The sequence below is a fragment of the Pollachius pollachius genome, assembly GCF_949987615.1.
Source record: "Pollachius pollachius genome assembly, chromosome: 20".
Taxonomy (NCBI): Eukaryota; Metazoa; Chordata; class Actinopteri; order Gadiformes; family Gadidae; genus Pollachius; species Pollachius pollachius.
In genome coordinates, this window is record NC_136953.1 from 12,196,212 (window position 1) to 12,214,864 (window position 18,653).

The 18,653-nt window shown below is 48.2% G+C and overlaps 2 protein-coding genes across 2 annotated transcripts; one reads left to right on the plus strand and one right to left on the minus strand.

Moving 5' to 3' along the window:
- Positions 1-595: 595 nt before the first annotated feature.
- Positions 596-1,984, minus strand: LOC307090805 (histone H2A.Z). The gene is made up of 5 exons (XM_079757588.1): positions 1,904-1,984; positions 1,525-1,602; positions 1,197-1,310; positions 990-1,119; positions 596-901 (listed from the first exon to the last, which is right to left on the minus strand). Exons 1-5 carry the CDS (start codon positions 1,904-1,906, stop codon positions 840-842), a joined length of 387 nt encoding a protein of 128 aa, XP_079613714.1. The 5' UTR covers positions 1,907-1,984; the 3' UTR covers positions 596-839.
- Positions 1,985-3,533: 1,549 nt separating this feature from the next.
- On the plus strand, positions 3,534-18,527 carry sh3tc1 (SH3 domain and tetratricopeptide repeats 1). The gene is made up of 19 exons (XM_079758193.1): positions 3,534-3,848; positions 4,199-4,270; positions 5,730-5,860; positions 6,280-6,385; positions 6,570-6,713; positions 7,376-7,574; positions 7,867-7,943; positions 8,466-8,661; positions 9,038-9,168; positions 9,561-9,602; positions 10,056-11,447; positions 11,698-11,838; positions 12,362-12,583; positions 13,302-13,482; positions 14,228-14,378; positions 14,936-15,058; positions 15,954-16,104; positions 16,729-16,925; positions 17,570-18,527. The coding sequence occupies exons 1-19, from the start codon at positions 3,716-3,718 to the stop codon at positions 17,801-17,803; spliced, it is 4,023 nt and encodes a 1,340-aa protein (XP_079614319.1). The 5' UTR covers positions 3,534-3,715; the 3' UTR covers positions 17,804-18,527.
- Positions 18,528-18,653: the final 126 nt, after the last annotated feature.

Sequence of the window (18,653 nt, forward strand, 5' to 3'; positions counted from 1 at the left end):
TCCACATAATTGACACTGATATTAAACCCTTATGAGTGATAGAATGCAACATTGAAAAATATTAATTGGCGTTGTTTTATTGCGCCAAAGAATTGAGCTGCGGGCGTTTGTAGAACTTTAGTGACCCCTAGCGGTAGGTCGGTTGAACTCCAAGCCTTAAGAAATAAGTGCTGTAGCGACCCCTGTTGGAAATCAAGAAAAACAGCTTGGGTTTAGGAACCATTATTGTCCGGCTAATAGAAATTGAATACTTGTGACTTAGTCCTGTCCTAATCATTGTCCATCAACTCATTCTTGCTTGTCAAATTGGTAATCTGATTGACGGTAGAGTAAATATTGTCCGGGTATCAATTAATCTGACTACACAGGAACCAGAGAACGTGGTCTACAGACATAAATACTTGCTCGACGAGTTTCCAAGATTAACTTTGAATGAAGGTTTTGACTAGTTTTGAAACATGTAGCGAGTAAATTAGTTGTTATATCAGTCAGAATATACCACTAAGATTAACACATGTAATAGCCCACCACCAATATATCAATTGTTGCAGCAGGCTGCATTCCTGGTCATATTTCCCAAGAAACTAACAAATGCTTCAATTAAAGGCAATGAACTTTATTAAAACTTCACTTTGAACACCACAAAAATAAATTGGCAGTACCAAAAAAAAAGGCCCAAACAAAACCCAGCTTCTCTGAAGCCACTTTAAAAAGACACCCCGGGTGAGTAAATGCAAGCTATACCATACAATTATGCCTACATTATACTAAACTAACACATTGAACATTTGACGCAGATTTCCTGTCCTGAGATGGCACAACTTCAATGACTCTTCAGGTTATACAGTCTTCTGTTGTCCTTTCTTCCCAATAAGCGACTTGTGGATGTGGGGGATGACACCTGAAACAAAAGATTGCATGAGTGCCAAAATAAAAAATAAACAGAATCACTTTATTGCCACGTTGCAGCGAGCTTCTCTCCAACTTACCACCGCCGGCGATTGTCGCTTTGATGAGCGAGTCGAGCTCCTCATCACCTCGGATGGCGAGCTGCAAATGACGCGGGGTGATGCGCTTCACCTTGAGATCTTTCGAAGCATTACCTGCCAACTCCAGCACCTGAAACAAAACGCACGCATGTTAACATCAGGACATTGCACGGTGTGTGTGTGTGTGTGTGTGCGTGCGTGCGTCACCTCAGCTGTGAGGTACTCCAGGATGGCTGCACTGTAGACGGCGGCGGTGGCGCCCACCCTGCCGTGGCTCGTCGTTCTGGTCTTCAGATGCCTGTGGATACGACCGACTGGAAACTGAACAAAGAAAAGAAAAAAACTAAGAGTAGAATCAACACCTACGGCAGCGCTGAGCCGACGACAGACGGCAGGGGACAAAAAGGGGTTAGCAGGCCGGATGGAGGCGGGCGACGGGCGGTAGCGCTGACCGGGTTTTGAGCCCGCCCATCGGCAGGGCTTTCCGCCGAGGGGGTGACCCGGTGAATGAATTGATCCGCGTGTGTTGACAAACCTGCAAGCCCGCCCTCTGCGAGCGCGAAATAGCCTTTGTCTTGGTCTTCCCGGAGTCCTTTCCTGCCTTTCCGCCGGCCTATGGAGCACCGCACAAGAGCCGGGGACAGACTTTTAGTTTTCACTCAGACACACGGAGGACCAGGAGAAATGAGCGTCGGTTACTGGAAGTGGCGCCAACACGCAAACGCGGGGTCGCATGTAACCGTAACATAGCGCGTCGAGATAGCATGTCGAGTTAGCATGCTAGGCTAGGCAAACTGCTAACCAAGCAAACGTTACGCTATTCAATGACCCAAGTTATTTAAAGGAACAGGAACCTGAGGGTATAACGGGTTATTGACCATTTGTACTTCAAATTAGTCGTTGTGGAAACTCACCATTGTTATATTTCTTGCAGTGGTTAATAACGCTTCAATGTAGAGTCCAAAGACCGCCGTCGACTAGTTACTTTCAAATGCGCCGCCCGCCTAGCGGCGGCGGCTTTTATAGAAGTGAGCTCCATCCGGGTCACTGCGGCAGGGCGGCTCGCCAATCCAGTCTCGTGTTTTGTGTTTCGGAGCAGCGTTAACCAATCACAGAGAGAGACTTTCGTTGTGCGGGAAAATCGCTCCATGCATTTTTACACATTGTTATTGTTTATATGCAGTTTGCGAGGCACATATTTTAAGGCTAACTTCAGATAACTGTCATTATATAGTTCAGAATTAAATTGTACTTTCACTGATGTGAATATGTTAACCATCAATTCTGGTTCTACTATCAGTTCGTACATGAATACCATCACAATATTTAGAAATAACTAAATGCGTTGTGATATAGGAATCCTTAATGGTAATGTAATATTGCTCAGTAATAAATTATGAAGTGAACCGAGGTTTCTAAATTAAATGGTTCAGCGAATTAAGGTTTACAACATTCTCTCTCGCTCTCTCTCTCTGAGATTTGGTTTACATGAAAGCTTACATTGAACACATGCATTTATAAACATGCGTTTAAATTAAATCACAGTCCCACAGTAAATATTAAAGTTACCATGACATGATGTTTCTTTTTGAAGATCACGATGACTTTCTCTGAAATCCTGAAATTATTCCTTTTGTTTATTTCCCTGCGTGATGTCCAAGCTGAAGTAGATAGTTGCGTAACCAAAACACAGTTAGAACTTATGAAAGGTTATTAATGTATAGTTCATAATTCATAAACCATATTTCGAGTTGACTTCAACTGGATAAAACTCGCCTTCATGACTTATTTTACTCCACTTTTATAATAATAATAATACACTCCACGAGTGTAAAAGGAGAGTTGTAAAAGGAGTAAGGGGGGGGGAACTCCCCATGTGGCTATCGGAAAGCACAGAGCCCAATTCGTCATGCATAAGTATCCATGAGAAAGGCGAGGACCCAGCCCAATAGCCATGCCGATTAGCAGTAGATCTGTCTCAGCAATTACCCATTGTCTGACAATGAAAAAGACAGGGTTTACAGCCCGATAAACTTTGCGTTATGGGTGTGTGTGTGTGTGTGTGTGCGTGCGTGCGTGTTGGGTTGCGTGTGCGTGTGGATCTAGAAAGGGGGTTCCAGGCAGGTCTTGTCCGATTCCGTGACCACCGACAGTGGAGATTCTTTCGAAACCCCAGAACACGAAAACACCACATGAGGGAAGGAAGTGCTGAGTATGTCCACGCACAGGCAGGCATAGAAACACACACACGCACACACAGACACACACACACACGCACATAAAGGGTAGGATACGTTTAAGGTCCCTGTCACGTATTCGCTTAAATGCATAAAAGATAACTGTTTTTTAATTTATAGAAAACTAACCAGCCAATGACCCCACCACGTCCGCGCTGACATTTAGCTTTTTTTTAAAAGGAAGAAGTTTATTTGTTCAGTCAGCGATTATTAACCTGGAAGCAGGCGTCACTCCACATAGGCGACTATTTTGGTGCGTCAGTTTGGTGGCTGCAGAGCGTAATCACCAACCAGAGATTTACCTACACCGATATCCTTTCCTTGAATCCTTGGCACACACACACACAGCCTTACTTTTTTTTTGTTCTGAAACTTTATTTTCCTCGCTCTGTACCAATGTTCTGTTCCATTCTGATCGAGGAGAGTTCACTGCCCTCCGGAGACGCGTGACATTGCTGTTAAGACAGTGGACGGCAGATCGCCACCTACATGTCGACTACTAAGCCGAGGAACGGTGTTGGGGTCCACCCGGACCGCAGAAACATGCCTGTCGACGGCCACCAGAGACACACCGAACTCCCCATGAGGAGGGGGACGCTGGTCAACCAAAGGAAGACACTGGGTAGGTACTTGGATGTGGAATCAGTACTCTGAAGAGGGTGGGTCAAGTCTAAGGACCGAGACATTTTCTAAGTGTTGTCAACTCTTACTCAATGACTATTTAAATTACTAGATCAGTGGTATGTCAGTGGTGTTTATACTTGAGCAGTTTATCCTTCTCCGTTTTAAATGTTGATATAAGGGTTGTTTTTGCTTTTCATTCAACTTCCTGGGGGTGACGGGGGGGGAAGACAGTCAGACCCAAACAAATCAGCTCTGAACAAACACTATGCCCTTCGTTGTCATTTGTTCTCTGTCAATATTTGTGTTGGATATTTATTTATGGATAAAGACATGTCTAATATTCCTCAGAGCGCGGTCTCTCCAGGGATTCTGGAAGCATGCTGAGGAGCTCCTCCTTAGCCGAGGACAGCTTACCAACAGGTAGGCCTCGTAGTTCCTAAAACCTGGAATATAAAATACAAAATAAAAAAATATAGATGCAAACATTGTGCTATTGGGCCTTAAGCAGTCTGCAACATTACTGCTAAAAAACAATTAAAAAGCACTTATTTCCATATAACCATATCTTCTTCCTTTATTGGCCTCTATATGTCTTTATATGGCCAGCATGGGTTCACAGAACCTCTGAATTCATTACCACCGCATACCAAACATGCAAAGCTGCTGGTAAAGCTGCAATGCTAGGAACACATATTGACCAATGAGATCCCTCCGCTGTGACAGTACATATGGAGGTCTGGAAAGACAGCACACTGCAACACTTGCACTGACATACTCATGCTGTTGACAGGGTGTTCCTACAAGCAGGACTCTCCGTTTAGTTTTGGCCTGATGTCTTGTTAGAATGTGATGGATGTTCTTGATCTTGTCAGTGTCACTCAATCTGTTGTGTGATACGATATGAGTGAATGAAGTGATCAGCTGATCTGTGCGTAAAATATACGACATATCCAGACTGCCTGTGACATTTAAATTCATAAGTGGACTATCATTTGCCAAAACAAGGTCATTCATGTGCCTCTGTGCCAGGTGTCAACAGGGAGGCCTGAATACAATTTCGGCTCAAACCACTAATTTGGTCTATTTTCAACTATAAACAAAGACCAAAGGTGATAGCTTTAGATAAATACACCCATAAATACACTTGAAAAGCATCTCAAAACAAAAGCAGCAACAGCACATCCCAGTATTGTACATTATACACACTACACTTTTAGTGTCACAGGGTCCTATGACACTACAACATTTTCAGGGAGGCCACAATGAATCATGTGGGAAATCATGTGAGGAGGGTTTCCAACGTTTGATACCTTGAACCTGTACAGTGGCCGCATACCTGAGTTATTCATTAAGCGCGCTGCTCCTTTCGCTGTGTCAGACAGTGGCTCCTGGTCCCTGTGGGGTAAGCAAGGTGAACCAGCCAACGTGATCTACGACGCTAACTTCAGCCAATGAGCTGGTGTATCATAAAACAAAATATAGTGCCAGCGTCGAAGGAAGGAAATCTTTTTTTTGTGCCCTCACAGGCTCTGATCTCCCGACCACACCTCCCCGTTAAAAGCATATTTACACTGACTTATAGACCATAGGTCTATAGGTTATTCAATAAAGTAATACTTTAGTTTATATGAACACCGTTAGTAAACATGAACAGCATTAGTAATTTATTACCGGACAATTTAAAAGTGAATGACCTGTTAGTGAATGCCTTAACTCACTTTAATGAGTGGTTAAAGAATGTATCAATGTTGTAAAGTGTTACCATTTAATTGAATAAAGTTGCAACATGACCCCCCTCCCCCGGAAAAAACAAACCATAAACCAAGCGCTCCTTGCTCTGTGTGCTTTGATTGGTGTGACTGCGGTGCTGTGGGCTCAGCTCTGCCCATGCTGCTGACCATGGTGGAAGGCCCCTGCAGACTTCCTGTGGATGAGGACACACAGGAAGTGCTGAGAGGGAAGCTTCGCCTTCTGCAGCCTGACAGCCCAGAGGTCATCGCTCTGTTCACGGTATGACCGCGCTGGTGCACGCACACACACACACTGATACAGGCACGCACACGCACACACACACGCACACACACACACACACACAGACACACACACACACCCACACATGCATGCACGCACACAGAAAAACAGCTCCATATACACACACACACACAGACACACACACACAGACATTGGCACATGCACTCACACACACACCCAGATGTGCACATAAACACACACATAATCACACACACAGAGGCAGCGACAAATGCACAGACACTCACATGCCCCGACACAAACATTTTAGTTTACAGACCCACACCAGGCATAGACGCAAATAAAGTTAATGTATTGCATGTAAATAATGACCAAGTGAAAAAAAACTTTTTTCTACTTCTTAATGTGACTCATTGTCACATATTTTCTCATCTCTCCAGGAGCTGTCGTCTCACATCCACTCCATTAGCAGTGAAGAAAATATGATATTGCTAACGTTCAAAACATTTGAGGAGATATGGAAGTTTACAACATATTACTCTTTAGGTAAGAAAAGATTTCCTTCAATCGTCAATCTGAGTGTTTTACCTGGTGAATATGTAATTATTTGTGATGGTTTTACTACAAGAATACATCATATACATAATGCCTGATTGAAAAGCTCATACGATTTCTTTATTCTCCTCTCCCTCCCCTGCCCCCTCCCTCCTCGGTCCTTGGTGATGGTCAGGCTTTCTGGACCAGTGCATGGAGAGTCTCTTATTCGACCAGAAGTTCTGGATCCAGTCTCTGGACCGGGACGATCTGGGCATCGAGGTCTCAGTGCCTGAGGACACCCTTCATCTCATGGTCAAAGGCCTCCTGATGCAGGAAGGTAGGTAGAGGAGACGCACACTCCCATTGGACAAGGCTCTGACTAATTCCTGACACCCAACACTCTGTTGACGCGTTATAATGCAGTATTGGGTCCGAAATGGACTCAGCTCTGGTTAGTACCCAAATTCTCCCCAAAGAACCAAGTCCCTCTCAGTGCTTGAGCAAAAGATCCAAAGGGGTGGATTGCTGAGGCTGTGATGAACCTGTCGACACTTGGGGCCAATCGCAGGGATTAACCTCTCATGAACAAGCCAAAGCTATCAAAATAGGTCCACTGGAAACCCCCCAAAAAAATACACAAACCACAAGGAGGGAATTCATCATGGAAGAGAGACACAGGTAGAATTAACTAGAACTGACCCAACAGGCAGCAGGTACGGGATTTAAACACTAAGGAACACAGGAAGGAACACAGGTGTGTTCCTCATTGTTAAACCTGAATTAGTTATCCACGCTGGCTAACGAGAGGCCTTTCATGGAGGCTGGTTCTGCGGTAGGTTCTTGGATGCTTCTGGTCCCAATATAGTGCTCTCTCTTCTTTAAACTAAAATTACACGTTCACACTTTTATCAATCAATCAATTACCAAGAGTATCTCGAAGGAATAATAACGAAAAGTAGGGTATAAAGTACTGGTGTGTGTTCCTCACGGCTCTGCCAGGCTCCTTCTTCGCCAGCTGCTCCTCCAACCAGATCTTTGACAGCTCCACCTCCGGAGGGGACCTGTTCCTGGAGCAGGGGGACGTGGCCCAGTTCGAGCCTCCCTTCCTGGGCTCGGGCTGGAACGTGCTGTCCCTGAACGATGGAGCCAGGGGGACTACACAGAAACCCGCACTGGAGCCCCTCATCCCTTTCTATCAGTACGTGGAGGGTGTAGTGTGTAGTGTGTAGTGTGTGTGTGTGTGTGTGTGTGTGTGTGTATGTGTGCTATTTCTAACAACCAATACAAAATTCTTTACAATAGTAAGACGTAGTAATTCTAAGACTCACTCTAGTACCAGAAAAGTCTCAACTTAATTGTGGAAGATGAGATTGTAGTTAACGTATGTTTAAAGGTGGAAATTGCAACGAAATCCGAATAAGTACACCCTAATAGCTCCGGATTCTAACCATGGTTGACACCGAGTGGACGTTTTCTCCCCCCCCCCACAGATGGTTTCTTAAGTCCTGCCCGGAGAATGTTCTGGTGGGCGGTGGGAAGCCGGTCTGCAACTTTCCCCTTTGCTTCGGTAGGCGGGGTCGCAAAGATAACAACTTGTTGTTCACTCCCAACCATACCTTCTTGTTCGATACAAGCAATGTTACCTGTACCAGAGCCACTTCATACACATGAGGGCACACACTGACCCCCACATTGAGTGTCCCACTTGACAGGTTATATCGCAAGTGTTGAACCTTAGATGGCTGTAGGGACTGACACATGGGAAAAGAGAGGAATAGGGTCATCCTGAAGGTTGGGCTTGGCTATACAAGTAGAAGATCTACAATGTCCTAGGATGCCTGGTGGCTCATCAACTCCTCCACTAGAAATCTTACTTAACAATCTTAACCAAATCCTGAGTGCTATCAACTCCATGAGGAGAGGCAGTGTAGAACCGAAAAAAGAGTTTAGACCAACTATAATCACAGAAGAAGGAAATCACGGCAACCGGACCTCCATTACTTTGTACAGGTTGTCTCTCGTTACCTTCTCCACCTCCCCTCACATCTCTCTCTCCGTCCTGGGCCTGTTCTACCCTCCTCCCCCACAGCCCAGGGGACCTGTCGGGCCCTCGCAGAGTACCACGGCCAGGGCCCGGACGAGCTCAGCCTGACGGCCGGGGATCGCATCGCCGTGGTGGGGCGGCTGGCGTCCGGGTTCGATTGGTTCCTAGGGAGGGCGGAGGCCACCGGAGCGCTGGGATTGGTGCAGACGGCCCTGGTGGAGCCGGCTGATAACCTCTGTGAGTAAGTGTTGATCTTGAATGGGGATAACGTCTGCATGGATTCAGGCCTGGAAACATAGGGAGATGTTTTTATTATTTTAAATGTTTTTTATAGTGCCGGTCTTGGCCTTTGAAATCGTTGAAAGTGTGAATGGTTCCCGACACACTTTTGTGCGTTAAGTATTTCCTAGATGTAATTTAATCCAGATAATGAAGTAATTAAAAAGAGCAAAGAGCTCACCCAACTGCAGGATTTAAATAGGACTTAAGTAATGTTGGCCTAAAAGGACATTTCCAACCAAAAGGCACGTGAAAGAAAGTCATTCAACGCAACACCTATACTGAACAATTTTGCTCCGGTATATACAAAACAACGTTTTAAAATGTCATATTTACAGGTCAACAGATATCTTCTTGGACGCAGAGGAAAGGAGTTTCTTCTGCTTCAAAGAGGAGTCCATCATCCAGGAGACCACAACGTTACTGAAGAAGAACTCTCAGAGTGACGTCGGCTACGTCTACAAACTTGGTAGGACGGAAATCCCCCTGATGTGAAACGAAAGCGTGAGGGTTTGTAACACGAGCCAACGCCAAGCGACATTGAAAGCAGAACTTAAATGGGTAACCACCCAAATCAAGCCACAACCTCCTAAAATAAATGATTGCACCTGCCTCTGGCCCTCTGTGTTGGAGCAGGCGCTGTTTTCATGATCAACAACGATTGGAATAACCTGTTTTCTACCATCGGCTGATTTAAGTGCTCTTTAATTATATTGGCTGCTAGAAAACGTGGTCGTTTTCAGATTACGTTAACATTTAGTTTGCCTAAAAGCATATTTAAAGCATGTTTCTTGATACTTTAAAGAGTCCAAAAAAACTTTTACTGACCCTATGATTATTATTATGCTTCCATCTTCTCAGATCTGATTCCCCAGCAAGATGGTGTGAAATTGGCCAAACACAGTAAGTCTTGTTCTCCCTTGCTGCTTCTCAGTGCTTATCTGGTGTTTCAATATCTTCATAGAGAATGCTCCTCTATTATCCGAGGTCTCCGAGGGGCCAAACTGACAGACCCGAGCCAAAATGGACTCTGAACATCTGTTTCAATAAATGCTATCCTAATAAACTGTGATCCAAATGGCAGAAAGACCATCATTAAACAGCAGCGGTAAAATAATGGGATCTGACCTGGACCCAATTTGCCATAATAAGATGTGGGCCCTAACCCGTACAGGTCATAGGTCAGGGTCTGGGATCCTAGGGTTCAGGTAAACCTGTCGACCTCTGTATCCTATAGCATATAGATAAGAATAGAATAGACTTTAATTGTCATTGTGCAGCAGATTCAGTAATAGTAATAAAGGATAACAATATTCCATTATCAAGTTTCACAGTCTAATCCCCCGTCAACGACAGGAAGCTCATTGGACCACGTGGACGCGGACGCTCGCCTGGAGTTAAAAGCCAACATGGAGAGGATCCTGGCGCCATGCCGGGCGCCATCACCCCACCGCGGGACGCAAAGTGAAACCGAGAGCGCCGCTGACCCCGTCCTTCAGGCTCCGCCCCCCTCGCCACCTCCCGAGGCGCCGTGCTTCACGGTCCACACGCCCGTCGAGGGAACCCCGGACGGCGAGCTCTTCACCCCCCTCCTCTCCTTCCTGGAGGGCGCCCCCTACAGGCGGGAGTTCGCCGTCCTCTACGGCGCCACCGCCGACCTCCTCTCCTCCTCGTTCTTCGCGGGCTACGCCGACGAAGACGGGCTGGTCGCCTTCCTGAGCGCCGCCAGGGAGACGGCCCGCAAGCGGCGGCTCCACTGGGCGCAGAGCCGCGCGTGCTTCCTGCTGGGCCAGCAGTGCGCCGGGAGGTCAAAGTTCAGCCAGGCGCGGGTGTACCTGGAGGAGGCGCTCGCCGTGCCCAAGGAGGGCTTCGCCGACGTGAGGCTGCTGGCTGCGCTCTACGCCAACCTGGCCCACATCCACCTCCTCCAGAAGAACACCGAGAAGTACTGCGCCGCGGCGGAGCGCCTGACCGCCGCCGCCATGGCCCTGCCGGAGTGTGTGGCGAGCGCGAAGGACCACGGCGAGGCGCTCAAGTACGCCCTGAGGAAGGCGGTGCTCACCCAGAACAAGATGGCGGAGGCGCGCGCCTGCTTCGTGCTCGCCAAGTGTCACCGTCTCCGGGGTGAGGATGAGGCCGCCTTGCCCTACGTGGAGAGGCTCCTGGAGCTGTCGGCGGCGGCGGAGAGGGGGTCCGGCGGCGTACCCCCCAGCCGCGTGTGCCTCGGCCTGGGGAGGATCTACGGCGCGCTGGGCCGGCCCCAACTCAGCGTGTGTGCGGCGAGGAGGGCGGCGTCGGAGCCCGCCGCCACGCTGGGCGACTGCCTGGGCGCGCTCGCGCTGGTCCTGGAGAGACGGGACGAGGTTCCGTGGCTGGGGGCCGGGGAGGGGGCGCTCCCGTGCCACGCCGTGACGTACCTACGCCACGCCCTGGCGTTGGAGGAGGGGTCGAGGGAGGACGGCGGGGAAGAGGGGGAGGGAGAGGGCGAGAGGCTGAGTCACGCGCTCACGCTCTGCCTCTCCGGGCTGCTCCAGAGGCACGGGATGGACGGCCACGCCGTGCGCGTCGTGCGCGCCTTTGTCGACCGCCGGCGCCGCACGCCGGGCCTGGCCGCGGGGGAGGGCCGCAGCACCCTGGTGTGGCTGGCCTGGCTCTACATCCGCGACGGGCAGGAGGACGCCGCGCTGGACGTGCTGGACGCCATCATGGAGTCCCCCCCGTTGGAGCACGGCGCCTCCCCTCAGGACGGTCGGTCTCTGTCATCCATTTTGATTTTGGTTCTGTTTGGTTCAAATTGTTTATTATTCCATTTTTTTATTGAATAATATTTTAGTGATTTTTCTTTTTTTTGTATTTTTTGCGTCAAAGATATGAAACAACATCAAAATTGTGTAGTTGAATTTAGTGCAACTGGTCACGTCTTGTGCTTTATACAAATCAAACAATATTTGAATGAGGAAAAAAACCGTAAGCTAATACCCTGGATGTGCACGTGAAGGCCTGGTCCTCAACATGCGAGGCATCGCGCTGCGGCGCCAGGGACACCTGCGGAGGGCAGCAGAGAGCTACCGGGCGGCCGACGACATCTGCGAGGAGTTGGACGACATGTCCAACTGGGCCGTGTGTCAGGCCAACTTCGGTACACTTTCGCATGCTTACGTTTGTGTGTTCTTATCGAGAGCGAGGCATATATGCCCCTGTGTTAACGGTAGATAAGAAGCACTGACGACATGTTGTTTGCATGACCTTAAGACCTCTAAAAAAAAGGTTTTATTCACTGTTTTCTTGTGGCAATAATGAGCCCATATATTTATGCACATATTAAGTTCCATTTTGCAGATATGGCCAACCTCAAAGATTTTGATCTTTTAAGAGAAGATTTTGATAGACACAGGCACCCACACACACGCACGTACGCACGCACGCACGCACGCACGCACACACACACACAGACAGACAGACAGAAAGCACACATTCACACACACACAAACACACACACACACACACACAGACAGACACACATAAACACTAACCATCACCTTCATCGCATTAGCAGCAAGACATTTCATCACGTGAGACATCCAACCATCCCAACAGCTGCTCTGCGACTCTTTCTGCATCCACCGATCCGTCCCGTTTTGTTTTTTTTTAATCCTCCGCAGGGCTGCTGTGTCTGAAGGCCGGGGCGAAGGCCCTGGCGGAGAGGCACCTGACCAGGGCCCTGGAGCTCTTCTCTGGCCTGGAGCAGGAGGGGCCGGGACTGCAGCTGGTCTCCGTGCTGCTGGAGCTGGGGCGGCACTACCTGGAGCAGGGCCGGCTGCGCTACGGCCAGGGCTGCTTCGAGTGGGCTCTGCTGCTGGCCATCAAGGCTGGCCTGGCCGACTGTACGTGTTAATGTCCTGGAGCCCTCCAGCTGGGCTTCCCAGGGCTTAGTCATGGTTCCGCGTTGACGCAACGCAAGGCCCGCGCAGTCGCTTCGATGCAGTCGGGAACCTGTTTTGGTTCTGCGTCGGGTTTAACGTCGGGGTTCCAGTGAGCGGACCAATCGCAGCCCTCGCTGCTGCGTCGCGCTGCGCCTCGATGCAAGGTTACGATTTTTGGGAGGCTCACGTCAGGCCCTTGCGGTGGACGCAAGGGGGGTCCGCAAGGACGTAAGGGGTCCGTAAGCCCCTTGCGTTGCGTCGACGGGGAACCATGACTAAGCCTTTACTGAAGCACACCTCCTCTGCCTTTGGATGGTTGAATAGAGAGGGAGCGGTAGATAGGAAGTTTCTGATTGCAAGTCTTGGTTTTTCATGATGAAGATCTCCACTCTGGACATTTGAAATACGCTAGCCTATAACACCAAAGCTACACATGATAAATGCTTGCAAGAGATGGACAGTATGATGGTTAGTCATCAATTTGTCATACTTTATAATAACATTTAGTCGTAGCAGGTCAATCATAAGTCTTTGGTCAATGAAAACATATCAATTTGTTGATAATAAATATGTGCTCCGCCTATCCATGACTTATGACTGGATTGGTATTATAAAGTGTTACCCATTAAGTTAGTCTGCTGATTCAGTAGAGCGATGTGTTGTTATTTTTCCCCGACAGGCCATCTCACAGCCACGCAGCAGCTGTGCCGTCTGTACGGGGAGGTCCGTCCAGACCAGGCGCGGTGCATCGTCTACAATGAACACCAGCTCCCCCTGCTGGCCGCCCGGGGGGACCGCAGCCGTGAGGGTGACGTTCTGCAGACCATCAGCGAGCAGTACCTCAGTCTGGGCACAGCTAAGTATGTGTGTTGTGTATGTGTTATTTTAGTGTGTGTGTGTGTGTGTGTGTGTGTGTGTGTGTGTGTGCTTGTTCTCATTTCATCTTAGCCAAACATCCCAAAATATGTTGGTTGCCCTTGAAGCGAATGTTGATAATGAAAGTGTGCCAAGATCAAAATGTAAGAAAAAAAGGGAGGATTAATGAAATCAATTAATCAAGATATTGCATAACATCATACATCATAGTATGGAATTTAAGATATTTCTCCCCATTTTCTGCCAAACAGTGTCCCCTCCAACTTCTGTAAAACATGAAGTTGTCCGCTCCAATATAAATAATACACGCATGAACTTGGCGGGTTATACCTCTATGCCTCTTTTCAGAGTAACGGCCCAAAACTGACTCATATATCATAAGCCACTATTGACGGCTGTGTGTCTGTTACAGCAGATCATTTGGTAAACATCGGTGATACCATTGTTGTGGACTCCTCAGATTTCCCTCATGTATGTGCGGCAGTTGCTCAGGAGACATAGCGGGTTGGAACTGGTAACTGGAAGGTTGCTAGTTCGATCCCCGGCTCCTCTTAGCTCCTAGAGTGTCGAGGTGTCCCTGAGCGAGACACCTCACCCTGACTGCTCCCGACAAGCTGGCCGCCGCCCCGCGTGGTCGACTCCGCCGTCGGCGTGCGAACCGTCAGCAAAATCCCCTAAATGTAAATGTATGAGTCGCCGTGTTTTAATGTATGTACTAATGTCTTTCAGGGCGTACCGGGTGGCGCTGGACTGCACCAAGAGGAGTCTGGGTATCTTCATCGACCTGGGCCAGCGGGAGCAGGAAGCCTACTCGTGGCTGCAGGCGGGGAAGATCTACCACATGCTGGGCCAGAAGGAGCTGGTGGACCTGTACATACAGGTCGGTTCACAGGCACCTTTATCCATAGTGCGCTTACAGGACGAAACAGGAGGTCAGGACGGTAAAACAACGCAATAGGACGTGAGTTTATCCTCTCAGTGAGGACGATGGATGATATCAGCTCGCTAGTGGCGCAAGCTCAGCTGTTTATTGCTAGCAGAGGTTGGAGGAATATCAAGAAGATTAAGGCGGGCGTGTTGGATAGTGAAACATGCATTTGTCAATGATGAGCAATACCACATTTGTTAAATCGATTTCTATTGCAAGAAAATGACAGATTGTATCTGGTATTTTGTTTTTTTTCTGACCCGTTTTTCCTGCGAAAATGTCCAAAAGTAACTTCCAGATAATCTGAAGACATAGCTATAAGAACGTCGTTAATTAAGGAGGGGTTGTGAGCTAAGAAGAGTTTAAGAAGATAACTCTTCTTAACTTAAAAAAATAAGCCAATCAGTGCTTCTAAAAAAAGAAACGCGTCTAAAGGTTACCCCTGACACACCCACCTCCTTATGTGGTCTCCTTGTGAACTTCCTGTGTTTGTGTGATCCCGGTCCCAGGTGGCGCAGGACGTGGGCCTGGTCACAGGGGACACCGGCTTCGTCCTGGCTCTCCTGGAGGCGGCCGGGGACGTCTTCCACAACAGCTCCCAGGACCGAGACAAGGCCGTCTGCTTCTACCGGGTATGGTGCCCGCCCTGGGGATGTGAATGTGTTTCGGTCGCTGGCGGTAACCACAATATGTCAACCCCGTTGGAGCCAGGAATAGCCCTTTTTGCGGTATTAAAGGATGATCGGTTGACATTTTAATTAATGTCTGATGATGGCACATCTCCGTACAAAACAATCTCGTTTTCCAAGTAACAACAAGCTTTCGAGCTAACAAGCAATACAGGTCACGTTCGAACAGGGTGTGTGAGTGTGTGTGTTTGCGTTTGTGAGTGGTTGTGTTTGAAAAAGGAGGTTTTCCCCTTAATTAAACCATAATCACCCTCTGTAGGATCAATAGGTCTAATTAGTGAAGCTTCAGCTTGACGCTCCATTTTCCCTTCGACGCATACCTCATCCAATATCCACAAAAATAATCCACCGGACCACGACGTGACGTTTAAAAGGTTTACTTGTCAAACGCAAAATACAAAAATCCTTTTCCACAATGAGGTTATGATTAGAGGTGAGAGATAAAAAGAGAGCGAGAGGTCAAAAACTGTGTGGCTCCACGCTTGTTATCCTGACAGACTGTCACCGGTAGTTAACACAATTAAGTTCCTCTCACACTTCAAAATAAAGTAACTAAATGTGCGCATACACCAAAAATATTGCAAGTGAATTTCAAAATAAAATTCTATATATTCGAAATGAACGCAATTAACTATTACATTATTTCACTTATGAAAATCCAAACGTCATCATAAAATGTGAACTTAAATAAAGCAAATAGCTATTTAGGCTCCTACACCCTCCTCAATGGCTGAGCTCGTTACCATAGTAACACAGGAGGTGCTACTGCTACTCCTCCTCTCTCGGGGATCAGAACAAAGTGTTGACGCGTGCGTGGTGTCAACCTGCCGTCCCTCAGGACCGCGCCCTGCCCATCGCCCTGAAGACGGGCTGCACGGCCAGTCGTCTGAGGCTCTGCCACAAGCTGGTGGACCTGCTGCTCAGCCTCCGTCGCTACGACGACGCCGTGGAGTTCGCCCAGACCGCGCTGGACATCAGCATCACTCTGGGTGAGCGGGGCGCGTGGTCGCACTTTGAAAACGTTTGTAATGACGAGGCTACAAGCGACACTTACTATTGGTTATGGTTCAAGCTAGGGTAGGCAATATGGGGAAATATGCCAGAATAAACTTGATTTTGAAAGTTTCCAATTTAAATAATCCCACCCTCTTCCGGCCTTCCTCGAAGCCATGCCCCCCAAAACACTTGACTAGCTCGCTAGCTTTAGCGATACGTCTGGTTAGCCTTGTGGACGACTGCAGTCATGAGCAATGAACTCACTCGTAGAGTGTGGGTAGGTAGAAGGATAAGAATGGCTTACAGGCTGCGACAGCCACAGAGACTGAATGTTTAAAGGATTTTTGGTCAAAGCAAAGACAATTTCAACAAATAGGACCAAAAATGCTTCTTAAATAAATTGCCTACCATAGCTTTAAATGAGATGATACAACATAAACGCTAACATTAATGCATATGCACCATGCATTGTTTGGGGGCAGTAGGGAATCGAAAGCCCAAAACCATGGCACCGAAACATCCCATTCAAGTGGTGAGAAATCTGTTTTGAGGTTAAAAAAAAACGCTTCTCATCACAGTGTCGATAACACCCCCCTAACCCCCTCCCCCAATCCCAGAGGAGCGTCTGAGCGAGAGGGTGGCGTACCACCGCCTGGCCACCATGTACCAGCACCTGGGCCAGTCGGAGCTGGCCGAGCACCACTACCTGAAGGCCCTGGCCCTCTGCCCGGCGCCCCTGCAGTTCGATGAGGAGACCCTGTACTACGCCAGGGTGTACCAGACGCTGGGCGACATCATCTTCTACGACCTCAAGGTGACGGAGGAGGGGGTTCGTTGTGTTTTTTCGGGTGGTGTTTTTTTGCGTCTGAAAAAACACAACGCAACCGTGAAATGGAATGATTGGAATTTTGTTTTTTTGGGGGGCTGGGGGGGGGGGGGGGGGGTGTTGTATGTGGCTCCACCGTGCTTTGCTACGCCCGAGTTCATTCTCATTGGCCGCTCCACCTCTGACCTCCGATCCCCAGGGACTTTACATCAAAGTGGTGGAAAGTTCCTCTGTTTAAACCAGCCATCTCTGTGTGTGCGTGTGTGTGTGTGTGTGTGTGTGTGTGTGTGTGTGTGTGTGTGTGTGTGTGTGTGTGTGCGTGTGTGTGTGTGTGTGTGTGTGTGTGTGTGTGTGTGTGTGTGTGTGTGTGAGTGAGCGAGCGAGGGGATGCACTGAACATTTAAAGTATAGCTTACTGCAACGCAAAACGCCACCACCTCTACAAATATATTCGAATACAACCAGCGCTATCGAATACATTTCACTAAAAGAAGTATAGACAAAATCGGTTGCTGACAGATTCAGAAACCAGACCCTCCCCTCATCCACAAAAACACTTTACACTTTGACGTCCTCAAACACCATGACCTTTAACCCCCCGCGGACCTCTGTTTGACCTTTGACCCCTGAAGGACCCGCACGACGCAGCCGGCTACTACCACCTGGCTCTGGCGGCCGCCATGGACCTGGGCAACAAGCGCGCGCAGCTGCGTCTGTGCACACGGCTCGCCACCATCTACCACAACTACCTGGTGGACCGCCGGCTGTCGCTATGCTTCTACCAGCGGGCGCGCGCCTTCGCCACCGAGCTCAACGTGCGCAGGGTGGACATCTCGGCGTCGCAGCGCAAGATCTCGCGCCGGTGATCGGCGAGGGGCGTGCGGTGCGGCCGGCACCAGGAGCTAGTCTTTTTTTTGTATGGATGGTGGCGAGTACCGCCTTTTTCGCCTCTGATTCGCCTCTGATTGGTTAGAAGGGCTCTCCTCTGATTGGTTATGGTTACGGTTAGGGTTAGGGTTAGGGATATCACTAACCCTAACCCTAACCCTAAACCTAACCATAACCCTAACCCTAACCCTAAACTACACTAAACAGCTAGGGCTAATCGTAACACGATCTAAAGGGGCGCCCTTCTAACCAATCAGAGGCAAAAAAGGCGGTACTTACTCCTACCCTCCTGCGACAAAAAGATTGGCCACTGGGGACATCGCAGAAATCGCGTCTGTTGTTGTGATACTGCAGTGTTTTTTTGGACGTTAGCGAATTTTCCGGTCTGTAACGGGGATGTGATGGAGGAGTTGTAATGTGGTTGTTTGTGTGTTCTTGTCTTCTGTTCGATTTATAATGGTTTATAATGCTTCAAATATGAATCAAAACAATCAGGTTATGGACCGCGAGATATTGGCTGTCAATGATTGCTTCATTCAGTCATTATTGCATGCTGTGCAGAGGAGGAACATGAACAACTTGTGGCACTTTAAAAGAGCAACCAAACTCAAAACGGTTTGGTTTGTTAATCTCGCAACTCACATCCAGGAATACAATTGTAAAATAATAAAAAATGATTCCTGTTCAACAACTTTTCAACATGTCAACACGTCAATGTAAATGTTTGTTAAATTGAGTTCAAATCTTACTGAACGTTGAAACGATGATTTTTGTTGTTGTTTGTACTCTGAAAATAAAATAAAAAGAGCTCACCAGTGAATCAAAGTC

Coding starts and splice junctions, on each gene's coding strand:
- sh3tc1 (XM_079758193.1), top strand. CDS start 3,716: ATGTCGACTACTAAGCCGAGGAACGGTGTTGGGGTCCACCCGGACCGC. Junction 6,714..7,375: donor AGGCCTCCTGATGCAGGAAG/GTAGGTAGAGGA, acceptor CGGCTCTGCCAG/GCTCCTTCTTCGCCAGCTGC. Junction 15,059..15,953: donor AGGCCGTCTGCTTCTACCGG/GTATGGTGCCCG, acceptor GCCGTCCCTCAG/GACCGCGCCCTGCCCATCGC.
- LOC307090805 (XM_079757588.1), bottom strand. Junction 1,311..1,524: donor CGCAGAGGGCGGGCTTGCAG/GTTTGTCAACAC, acceptor TTCTTTGTTCAG/TTTCCAGTCGGTCGTATCCA. Junction 902..989: donor AGCGACAATCGCCGGCGGTG/GTAAGTTGGAGA, acceptor CTTTTGTTTCAG/GTGTCATCCCCCACATCCAC.